Consider the following 11,965-nt stretch of genomic DNA (forward strand, 5'->3'; position numbering starts at 1 on the left):
CTACAACTAGAAAATTGAACTTTCTTCCAATTACTATCAGCCAAAATCCACTATTTAATGAACCATTCCTTTTAAAAATCTATTTATGAGTTTTCATTCTCCAGCACTAACTGCCTTTTACACTTTTGTTATTCCCATTATATAATTGCTTCATTTCACAAAAAGATACTCTGCCTGCTTTTTTCTGTAGTTATAAAGTACTTCAACTAGAAAATTGAACTTTCTTCCAATTACTATCAGCCAAAATCCACTATTTAATGAACCATTCCTTTTAAAAATCTATTTATGAGTTTTCATTCTCCAGCACTAACTGCCTTTTACACTTTTGTTATTCCCATTATATAATTGCTTCATTTCACAAAAAGATACTCTGCCTGCTTTTTTCTGTAGTTATAAAGTACTTCCACTGCTGCCTAGGCAGCACAAGATGTTTAAACAAGTCCTAAAAGCACTTCATGTTGCCATAAAAAGAGAGCTCCAGAAGCTCTTACAGGGATGTGAAAAATGCTGAAACATACACAAAGATCTAAAAGGATATAACCTTTACCTTTAATATTATCCCACTTTATAAACACATCTGTAGAACTAGCCGAAATTCCCAAACTGTGACAAAAAAAAATAGAAATTAGTACTACACTTTTTTGGAGCAGAAAGGAGCTAAGGCTATTTACTCGCACTGCATTTAACACCACTGCTTCTGATGCAAACTGACTCTAAGATACTTCTAAAAATTAAGAAAAAAGCATTCCTTACATGTACACTTTTAAGACGAGGTCATCCTTTGAATCTCCTGCCAGCAAATCTGCAATACTGAGGACTGCACAGCCAAAGGGCCGTCTATATTGTACGTTGCAGGCATTTTTCTTTTCTCCAGCTCCCATTCGTCCTGCCAAACAAAATACATATTTGATGCACAATCCATGGAACTGTCTCTCTTAAAACCACAGAAGGGAGGCAGAGAGCAATCCAGCTCAGTATGGTGACAGGTCTGAGTAGACGATGCCAGATGTACTCATTGCAAATCTGGTCCGTCTTTATACTACGTTAGGATAACAAATGGTACAGGAAGTCCACTAAACGTGGTGATCTTGAAAGGTCTCAGACCAGAGGTACTGCTCATCTTCTCATGCCCTCCACTCAACAAACAACACTTCCTGATACCCAGTGATAGCACACTCATGATATCACCAAATTAAATTTAGAGTTCAGACATAACAGAATGTTCAACATTTGCTGTCCAATAAGAATTATTTTACTGTGCTTGTTGCTACCCGTGATTTATAGGAGAGGTATTGTGATTGAGCCATTACAATTTAGTAATCAAATGTTGCTTCCAAATAGGCAACTGGCTAGCAAGGGAATAATCAACCAGCTACAGAAAAATCCAGTAGAGATGAAACACAGGGAGGAAAGATGACAAAGGGCAGAAGAACAATTTATGATAAGGAAAGAATGAAGGCAGCCAAGGAAAACAGATTTGAAACAAAATATTTCTCCTAGCCTTTTCTATTTGATTTAAATACAATTGATCAATCTTCTCGCTGTGTTCCTGGCATTTGAAACTGCCCTCTTTCTAACCATTTTATTCAATTGTGCACTGGCAGCTCTGTATCTTTCCCACCAAGTCTTAATTTCTGACAAGAAAAGCCCCCGGTTGCAGTCACTGCAGGGCAATGCCTCCTCCAAATATTCCTATGCATCACAGCAGCTAGAAGAGTAATTGTTCATTTTCACACCATGCAACATATAAATCTTATTTTAACTTTTTAATACTTCAGTGGTTCATTTATAAACTTGACTGAGAATATATTTGAAAACTATGCAATAGGAAAAATTCTACTCCTTATTCTTCTTTAAAGCATTTATTCTTACCAAATATACTTGCATTACATCAGAGTTTACCATACTTTTTTCCAATCCTTGCCAATAAAAACAAAACACAGTATTTTGATATTCTGATGAAACACTAAAACAGCATGAAAATGCAAGGAAAAATTACTCCTTAAAGCTGTAAAATAGTGTTTACTTTGTAACAAGTTGTTTCTGAACTCAGCACAAGTTAGAGCGACTATATTTCAAACCAAAATACCTTTCAAAAATAGGAAGAGAAGTTATATTTAGTACTGTACTGATGCAACTACAGAGACAGTTTATAAAGAAAACAATATATCTAAGAGGTCAGAAGCAGACCTGATGATTATTGTTTCACATCAGTACAGCCCAGAGGATAACTTTTTAAAATAAATACCTAACACAAACATACACTTTTCTTCTCTTCCACTTTGTTCTAGAGGACTTCATATCTGTCTATAGCATCACAGATTAAAATTATTATGAGACTTGCTCCACTTCCTTCCCTCTCCCCCTTTTTAAGAGGGTCAGGGAGAAGACAAAATTCATCTGAAAAAGTTCAGATATACATCAGATATTATATACTAATTAGGTACATTAAATTTTCAGGTAAGTTTTCCTATGAACAAGGGATGATTGAAATTACTCTCTCTGAAACAAAAATGGTCTCCCAAATGACACCTCCATCATCTTAAGACAGTTCGTATTTCACACTTTCATTTTATTTTGTGATAGTAACAAAATATCCTGCATCTAAACTCATTTAGCAATACACTTGAAAAATCACACAAAACAACGCTGAGAAATCCAAAGCAATTTTTCCATCAAAAAACAGGCATTTCCTTTTCCAAAAATTATTCAAATCCAACGAATCCCAAAGCTGACTCCAAGTAGTTTTCTTTTATTTACTGTCATATGTCTAACACATGTAAGATTTCTACTCACAGACGATTATACCTACCTATTCGGATAATGTGCACAGTGATATAGATGTCCTTCCTGAGTTCACTGCTGCCCAAATCCTGCGCAAGATCAGAACCTCATTATTTCTGACTCTGATTCAAATGTGACATTTAAAGAGATCTTTACACACTGCTTTCACCATCAGTGAAAGTGATAAATGAACAGTGAGTTAATTTATACAACATTAACAAATTATCCCTTTAATACTTTAAATTGGCACTCAAAATGACTGTTCTAAAATATCATGGGGTAGAATATGCTGTAACGCAGCAAAATCAGTGGGAGGACACAAGAGACTCGCTGTGTGCCTTGAACAGCAGTGATGCATTTGTGCAATTCCTAATATTCTGAAAGTACAGAGAGTGCTGCACAAACAATCTTTTGGGTGTAAAATGCACAAGGAGGAAAACTAAATGATCCTTGTTGCAGGGAGAAAGACTGGTACATGTGCCCACATATGTAGTTGATGAGTGTTAGATGAGTTAGATGAGTGTCCACATATTGCCAGAAAACATTCAACTTGGGAGTTCAGCAATACACTTTAACCAGCCTTTAGAGTTGATATTCATAACAATGTAAAAGCTTAGGGAGCAGTTCTGAGACAACCACGCAATAGTAATTTAATCCAACTTCTATTTTCAATACTCAGCACAACAAAGATTGAGAATAGGAAGCACTCACCACAAAGAGAGAACAGTGCCTTTCAGGCTTTTCTGGACATTTTGGCAAACCATTTCTATTCAGTCTTAAAAAAAATCTTTCACTGTAAGAAAACAAATATGACAGATATGTTGAACAACACTACAGCAAAGTAGACCTAATTTTGATCTTATTTCCAGATGCAACCTTCCTCAAGATATAAAAGAATGAAATAATTTCTTTCTAAAAGTCTCAGCCGTATCAATAAAAAAAAGGGAGAGACTAGTGAAGGGTGGATTTACTTAATCATCTAACAAAATTACCGAAAACTCAATACAAAATTGAAGACTGACTGTCATTTGAAAGAATGATATTGTATATCCTAGTACACAGAGAAACACAAACAATAAAATCCATTTATCCTAGAACTGAAATTAAATGTCTAGTATGTTGGTATTGATTCTTGCTAAACAAATGTCAACATTGCAACGCTCGTATTCAACCAATATTCTTTTTCATAGATAGGAAGATGATCCTAGGGGACATTTTTCTTACTTAACTCAATCAAAATCTCTCACTAGAGTACACCGATTTTAGCAGTCTTATAAGTCTCAGAAGTTCCAGCAGGGTAAATTTCATTTTCAGAATTCTGTTTTGCAATCTACTGTGGGGTGTTAAATGCTGCAGCTGATATAAGTACTAATACCGCTAGCAGGGAGATGCAGAGAATTCTTATTTCATAACAGAAGAGGGCATAAGACCCCACTGAAAAAAAACCTACTTTTTGAAACGTTCCTATTTGATAGTAGGTCCATTATGGATAATCTCTGAGCAAATTTGGCAATTCATGCATGGGAAGTTCATGAAAAACCAAACTTTCCATGCTTCGGAAATAATTTTCTCCAAGATACAGCCTCATAGGAAATGTAACAATCATATTTCTGCAGTGAGAGATGTGGAAGATGGGAAAAGCAACGAAGTCAAAAGTGTTATATATGTTTCTCTTCACCCTCCACCCCCCAGCCCCAGCTGGCCAGACGTATGAGTCTAGATGACCTGTAATGCTCAAATCAAAACCAAAATTTCCAAAGTGCAACTAGGTTTTTCTCAGCTGTATCCACCTCTTCTGCTTATCCCAGAGGCTAAAGATGGTTTACCACTGGCCTATATCATCCACAGCTTTTCAAAATGCAGCTGGAAAATCACTAGGAATATGTTGGATAAGATCCAACTCAATAGAGACTAATTAAATTTTTATTGCACCAGCATTTGCCTTGTAGAAAATCTGGATCGATGATTCACAGAATCAGTCATTCACATTGAAAGGGACCTCAAAAGGCCTCTAAGTCCAACCTCCTGCTCAAAGCAGAGTTAGCTATAAGGTCAGATTAGCTTGCTCAGAGCTTTAGCCAGTTGGGTCTTGAAAACCTTCAGTTACGGAGACCACACAGCCACTCTGGAAAACCCATTCCAGTGTCTGCCTGTCCTCAATTTTTTGCTTATATCCAGATGGACCTTCTCTTGGTTCAATTTATATCCCTTGCCTCTCATTATCCCACCATGCACCATTGTCATTGATCTTCTTGTAGGTACAGGCAGGTGACTTAGCTACCCTCAAAACAGCTTCTTCTCCAGCCTGAATAAGCCCCACTGCCTCAGCCTCACCTCCCAGGGCGGGAGCTCCTGCCCGCAATCAATGTGAGGCCTTCTGCTGAACTCACTTCAGTTCATTAATACCGGTCTTGTACTGGAGGACCCAAAACTGGCGTGGTCTAACGAACGCTGAGCAGAAGGGGATGATCGCTTCCCTTAAGCAACTGGCTAAGTTCTTGTTGACACAGCCCAGGATGTTGTTACACTGAAGAGCACATTTCTTAAGAGCTATGTCTCTTTTTTTTATGTGCCAGCTATCCAGGCTGAACCTACAAACACTTAAGACTTTTTCATTGCGATTATTTGAAAACATTTGTGCAATCCTCAGCTATGCAGCTTTTTTATCAGACAGCATAAAAGGCAGAACCTAAGAATAGTAGAGTTGAACTCAAATACCCCAAAGTGCATGAAAATCCTATTTTCTCAGAAACATTCATGTTTTATGATACAGCCAACTTCTGCAGCTTAGGTCTCCATGGAAACTTTAAAACTGACTTTTAAAGACTGTTTATGTGAGTATATTTTTACAGAGAAACAAGTTGGTATTTTGCTGTTGATTTAAAAATGGTTTTCAAAATAATTCTGCCCTTTCATTTAGATTTAACTCATTTTCAATATTGGAAAATACAGTAAAAAAAGTGCAGAGCTTTTATAGGTCTCTCACAAAGTTATTGTACATTGAGCAAGAATTATTATTTGTATTACCAAAGCAGCTAAAGCTTTAGGACCCCATTATGTTGGGCACCATGCAAAACTGAATTAAAAAAAAAAAGTCTCTGTTCCAGCAGTAACAATACAGCTTCTGTGCACTGAAGGCTGCAGTGCATTGGTATGCATCAATACAAATTTGGCCAATACAAGGTGATTCTGAATTTCACCACCTTATCTTCAGTCTGTAGAACTATTTAAAAGTAATACATACATACACACCACATTTCACTGCATTTTTTGTCTGTGAAGCAACCACTAGACGTGTTAGTTCAAAGAGAAATACCATTCAACAAGAAACTGTCTTGCTGTGGATAAGCTATCTTCATAGTTTACCTATGAACTGGCAAATACTGAATTTAACTGGGAGTCTATACTACATTTATTGAAGCTTACATTCTGCAGAAACAAAGGCACATCTTTTGAAAGCTTCCTACTCACTATCCACTACGATATGAAATTTTCAAGCTCTGCTTATAGTTACAGACCGTGAGATTATGATTCACAACACAATTAAAAGCCAAGGCCTTTTGTCATGCCACAAAGAAATGCACTGATCGCAACAGACATGTAATGGTTATGCGGATCTAATTTCCTCATCTGAATTTGAAATTTTGTTAGACTGAAGCATAGGACCCAGTGGCAATGAAAAAAGCAAACTGAAAACAACAACTAAAAAAAAATAAAAATCTTAATCCTTGTTCAGTGCTTTGATACATTTTTTTGCTTGAAACATATCACAGCACCAGTTACAGCTCAGATTAAAACGGTTACCTTTGAATATCATCAGGAAGCAAATGCAAGCTGTTAGACTTGTAAGATTATGAGAAAAAAAAGGCAATGTTATATGTAAGTACAGAGAGCATGTGCGCTTATATACCATTTCAAAGGATTTCTACAGAGACAAACAGCTTGGAAAATGGTTGAGGAAAGTAAGCAGCCTTCCTAAAACAAAATAAAGACAGAATTCCCAAGATCTGAAAGCTTGGCTTCAAACACCAGCAAAAACTCCAGAGGGTTAAATCTAGGGCTAGTATCTTATTGCACAGCAGTTTTCTCAGCAGTCAGTTGCACATACATATATATGGCAAATATACACAGCAGCACCCCAAAGCAGAAATACCTTTCCTTTGTATTAAGACGATTTGATTCTAGTTTAGACTGCACCAATCTCGCCACTTAAACATGCTGTACACGTTTAAACTCTGCTGTCTTCCCACTGAAAATAAGGAAATAACTAATGCTGGAGAGATTAATTTAAGAAGGTCAACAAGGGATTTTTGTATTGTAACTTCCCGTATATTAGTGAAATAACAATGTGTTCCAAATCTGCAGGCTTAACACACGCATTTAAAAGAAACATGGCCACAAACTGTTCTATTTTCATAGATGACCCCTATTTCCTTAGTATTAGCAGGAAAACGTTACCAGTCACATGTTACCAGTCTAGACAGATTGCTTGTTCTATGATTTAAAAACAAATTATCAAAAAAAGAACCAGCCAGATTTATACCACATGGCATATTCTTGTGGTAAAGCTATGTCATCAAATAGTCATAGTTCTCGGTATAGCTTCACTTTCAGACATCTTTATAAATGCGCTCTACTTACATATAGGTTACAGTGATTTCTAAAGCAAGTCATGAGAGACAGTAAGAGAATACTGCCACTAGCTCAAGTGTATCACATTCCAGAACATAATTAATGGACGTTCATTAAGAACTTGAGTCTGAATTGACTTCATTTACAGCTAAAGGCTCATTGACTTCATAAAACCAAGATCAGACACAAAATGTTACCCTCATACTTAGTGGTGAAATGCAGAGAAATGTGGTACAACATGTCACATGTTACTGAAGTAAAGATAATAAAGCCTTAAAAGTATATTCTTAATAACTGAATGATAAATGTGCCAATATGACTTAGCAGTACAAGCTGTTCCATAGTAAGTCAGCCCCTGTACTTTAACTCTGTTATGCACTCAAAAAAACCACATCCAAATTTCTAACTGTAAAGTAAGTAGCAATGAGCAAAGGGCAAAAGAAAAGGAAGACTGAGTACTATAAAAATAAGATTTTGGCCAATTTCAGATAAAGATCAAAGCATTAACACTAACAAAAATATATCAAACGATATTACGATGTTGTATCGAAGCTTATCTTCATGTCTCCTAGCCATGCTAACAATATGGGGGAAGGAGAAGAAAAACATTTTCAAACACTAGCTTTATGCTGTGGAGCCCAATTTTTATGAACACACCCTACATTATTTTAGATATTTGCCCTGCATTTTAACTGAAAGGTGGCATTACACATTTCTTGAAAAGAGTAACAAGTTACTTAAGAAACAGTAATTTTAAATTCTTTTTCATGAGGTACCACAGGAGCCAAAAGACGACAATACAGTTTTAAAAGACAGACAGCACGCTGGACTCTATCAGCAGGTATTTACAACTAAAGAAACAACATACAGCAGAAGCTGGAGCTCTCAGTAATAGTGAGCTTAGTCTGCCACTACGGATAAACATTTTGCAGCACAGCATTATCACTGCACAGACCTACAGATCCTTTAAGCTGAATTACAGTCTTGATTATTATCCTAGTCACTGACTGAGGTAACAGCATGGATACAAGCAGATTTGCTATATCTTTCCCCAAAGATGGAAATTAGACTTGAAGAGAGCAGGAGGAATTGGTAAAAGTGAAGGGAGACAAAAGCATTTAAGAAAATCCTCTCCCTCCAACACCACCTGGGCTTCTACGTATTCATCACCATTTGGGGATTTACAAATGGCAAGTCTTTTGTATTCTTTTGTGCCAACCCTGAGATGCCTTTTGCCAGTAGCCAGTGCGACTGCAACGTGTTCTCGATAAGATGATGTATAAACCTACCAGAATACCACTAGTATTGAATATATCTCATCATTACCTAAATCTGTCACAAATACACCATGGCTGGTGCACATGCCCCTATTCTAACACTGCATTCATTTCTGAATGTAACTAATTGTTTAAGCTCCACCAGCTACAAAACAGGTTATCCCTTGCAGTGCTTTCATCATTGCAATTTAAAACAATTATTTCTCCTGTTATTTTTCAATTTTTACAATACAAACAGCAAGAGGGTTATTTGTTAATGCGTATGAGTGATCTAATCGATACCACAGGTTCCTCTTGCTTGGGTTCATTTGTCTGCTTTAGAAAAGCATCTATCTACACAAGATCAGATCAAAGATCTATATAAGCTAGCACCCTTACTCCAACCACAGCAAGTAGAAGATATTTGGGAAAGAATCTTTAAACAGTAGATAGGTAGGTACATTTGTTTCACTGAGTATGGGTATTCATAAGAGGAACTGAGCTACATCATGAAATACAACTAATTTCTAACACACCCTCACACCTGGGAATAACACATCTGTACTTGTTGATTTGAGAGCATATGAAAGATATGATTAAAAACAGGCTCCGTCTCCCCATAAAATACAAAACCAAACCCTTTCAAAAGCATTTTCTTGCTAGACTACACTTTTGCATTTTTTTTAGAAACTCATTCCTACCATATCTACCTCATTTTACTTATCCACAAATGTAGTTATTTTGCTGCAAATTCATATGGAGCAGCTCCCATAAAACTGCTGAATAGAACAGTCTGGGCAGTCAGGCCAATGCAAACGGGCTTGCTGAAATGTCAACTCCTCAAAAAATACTTGGAACACTCCCCTGAAGTAAACTGTTAGTCTCTTGCAATTCAAGAACGGTCAGTATTTAAAGAGCAGTTTATCAAAAATGTCTCATAACGACAGCAAATTACACAGCATTGCACAAAGTCAGATTAAATGAACATTTTGTAAAAGGAAGTATTATTAAAACATCCAGAACCTCTTAAAACCAGGACAAACCCTTTTGTTCACCTGGCAATGAAGGGCAATATAAATCTGTAGAAAAGACATTTATTACAGAAACTACCACAAGGCCAAAACATTTGGAGGTCGCAACTGTGCCAAACATTCCTTTCATACACATTCTTCCCACTACATAAATCGTACCTGCTTATACTGTTGCTGTTGATGAGTATGCAAAACTGAGCTACCAAAAAAATTACTTACTTGCAAGGGATAAATAAAATATATTTTTGCTACTGATAACTGAAAGCTAAAAAAAAAAATTAAATATTAATAGGTACAAGGGAGAAAGAGGGTAGACCTATAGAAATCTGTAAGATACCAACCCACTGATTTTGAAATTTCTCATTGGTCATGGTATGTTCCTGTGAAGAGTTTCTAAATCCAGAACAGAGTTTTCAGGTCAAAACCAGACTCAGGGAAAGGAAAAAAAAAAAAAAAAAAAGTCCTCCTCACACCGTAAGGTAAGTAGCCTGAATACTCATGGGGTACCTAAGAGGCTCAAGTTCCAATGTTTGATTAGTGTATGTTGAGTACTTTATGGGTCAGGCTACTAGTTACAGTGAGTGTGTCTTTTACTCTACTTTCGGAATTGTTTTGCTTTGTAAAACAACAAATTAAAATGTAATTAATAGCGCACACTGACTGACTGGGCCAGCACTTTAGCGTTCTTACCTCTGATGTGGAGGAACTCCACAGCAGGCAGTTCAAGTCAATATTCTCAAGCAAAAAGTATTATTCACTTGAGGCACATCCTTCGCATTTTCAGTTTGACTGAGACCAAGAAACAACTTTTTTGCTAATCTCCTCTGACGATTCCTACTCCAGAATTTCTCCTCATCTAGAATCCAAGCAGAGGAGAAAGTCCTATGACTTTTACTGCTTCACTACTCATGCCAAGAAAAGGCTGACTGACTATATATGTCCTGACTATATTCCTGCACGTAGGAATCTTTCTGCTCACTATGAATAACTGGAAAAAATGAGGCACATTTTCTGAAGGGAAGCTTTTGAAGTTTCTGGAACTTCAGGCTTCTCTTTTAAGCTGCTTTTTATAAACCTGTATTTATTTCCAATTACAATCACACCAAATACATCCTTGTCCACAAGGGCAAATTACCAGATGTTTTGTCTTGAACAAAGCCAATAATGAAATAATTAAGCCTGCTTATATATCGAGTGTGCGTATATATATATTTCAATATAAAGGATGACATAAAAATTTTTTAAAAATTAGCAACCACATTCACAAATGTACATACCAAGTTACCAATCTAAAGAGGTATTTTTATTCCAAATGCATAAAGGATTGTTAATAGAGCGGTGGTTGCTCTCTCGCCAAAGTGACCTTTACGTTTCTTTCGTGGTGTTTCAACCCTCCTGCTAAAATCAGGACTACCTCCTGAATGAGCAATAAGTAAATAAAACCAGGCTGGTTTTGTTTTATCTTGTTTCTGAGGAGGGACAAAACAGAGTAAGAAGTGACTAAACTAGAATGGAGGACTCTTAAAAGAGTCTGCTAGCCAGAAAAACCAAGATGCTTCATCTCTCCTGCATCTATGAGGTACAGATACATATGCATTGATTTTGTGTAATTTGCTGTAGCACAGTTTCAATACTGTGCAAGATGAGATATTTTTGTGCACACTGCACAGGAAATTGAAAATAACACTGAGCTACCCTATGCTGTGATCCAGAAAAAGTGCAGATTATGCTTTTGTGAAATACTATAAAGGAAAAGTAGCCCTGAGCTAGTTCATTGCTTCTGGTTCCCATGGCTTGCTCCCTCTTATCAGAAACCCTACTAGCTCCTTTAGCTCAAATCCCTGCCCTGCCTAGCAGGCACATTTGCATGGATGAAATCAGGATCCAAGACTACTTCAAGACAAAAAGCATCCATGGATAATGTGGAGGTATCTGAGAAATAATTTTCAAGGAACAGTATTAACGAAGTGAAGGTTACACACGTTAAAAAATAGTATTTTAACAGGAAAAGGCAGAGTAGCCTATCACCTAACGATAGGTTAAAAATTATAAGGAACACCTAGATTGTGAGTAGCATATGATATAGCATTGTACTGAGCACACTTTCATGTATGTACATTTTTTCTTTACAAAAATTCTATGTTTCTGAAATATGACAACAAAGTCCAGCCCGAACTCTGCCTCTCTAGTCAGTGTTCACTCCTTCCAGAAATTCTGTGCTTTTAGGATCAGGTAACCTCATGAGGTTCAACAAGGCCAAGT

General features: G+C 36.7%; 1 protein-coding gene across 1 annotated transcript in view; it reads right to left on the minus strand.

The window, feature by feature from the left end:
• Window positions 1-3,577, minus strand: part of DOCK4 (dedicator of cytokinesis 4) — a gene marked incomplete at both ends in the record, with an annotated part of 103,565 nt that extends 99,988 nt beyond the window's left edge. The window contains 3 exons of the mRNA XM_009578990.1: window positions 754-886; window positions 2,813-2,873; window positions 3,496-3,577. Of these exons, the coding sequence (XP_009577285.1) occupies window positions 754-886; window positions 2,813-2,873; window positions 3,496-3,577 (276 nt within the window). The remainder of the gene's footprint in view (window positions 1-753; window positions 887-2,812; window positions 2,874-3,495) is intronic.
• Window positions 3,578-11,965: the final 8,388 nt, after the last annotated feature.

The sequence above is a fragment of the Fulmarus glacialis genome, unplaced genomic scaffold (genome assembly GCF_000690835.1).
Source record: "Fulmarus glacialis isolate BGI_N327 unplaced genomic scaffold, ASM69083v1 scaffold30955, whole genome shotgun sequence".
Taxonomy (NCBI): Eukaryota; Metazoa; Chordata; class Aves; order Procellariiformes; family Procellariidae; genus Fulmarus; species Fulmarus glacialis.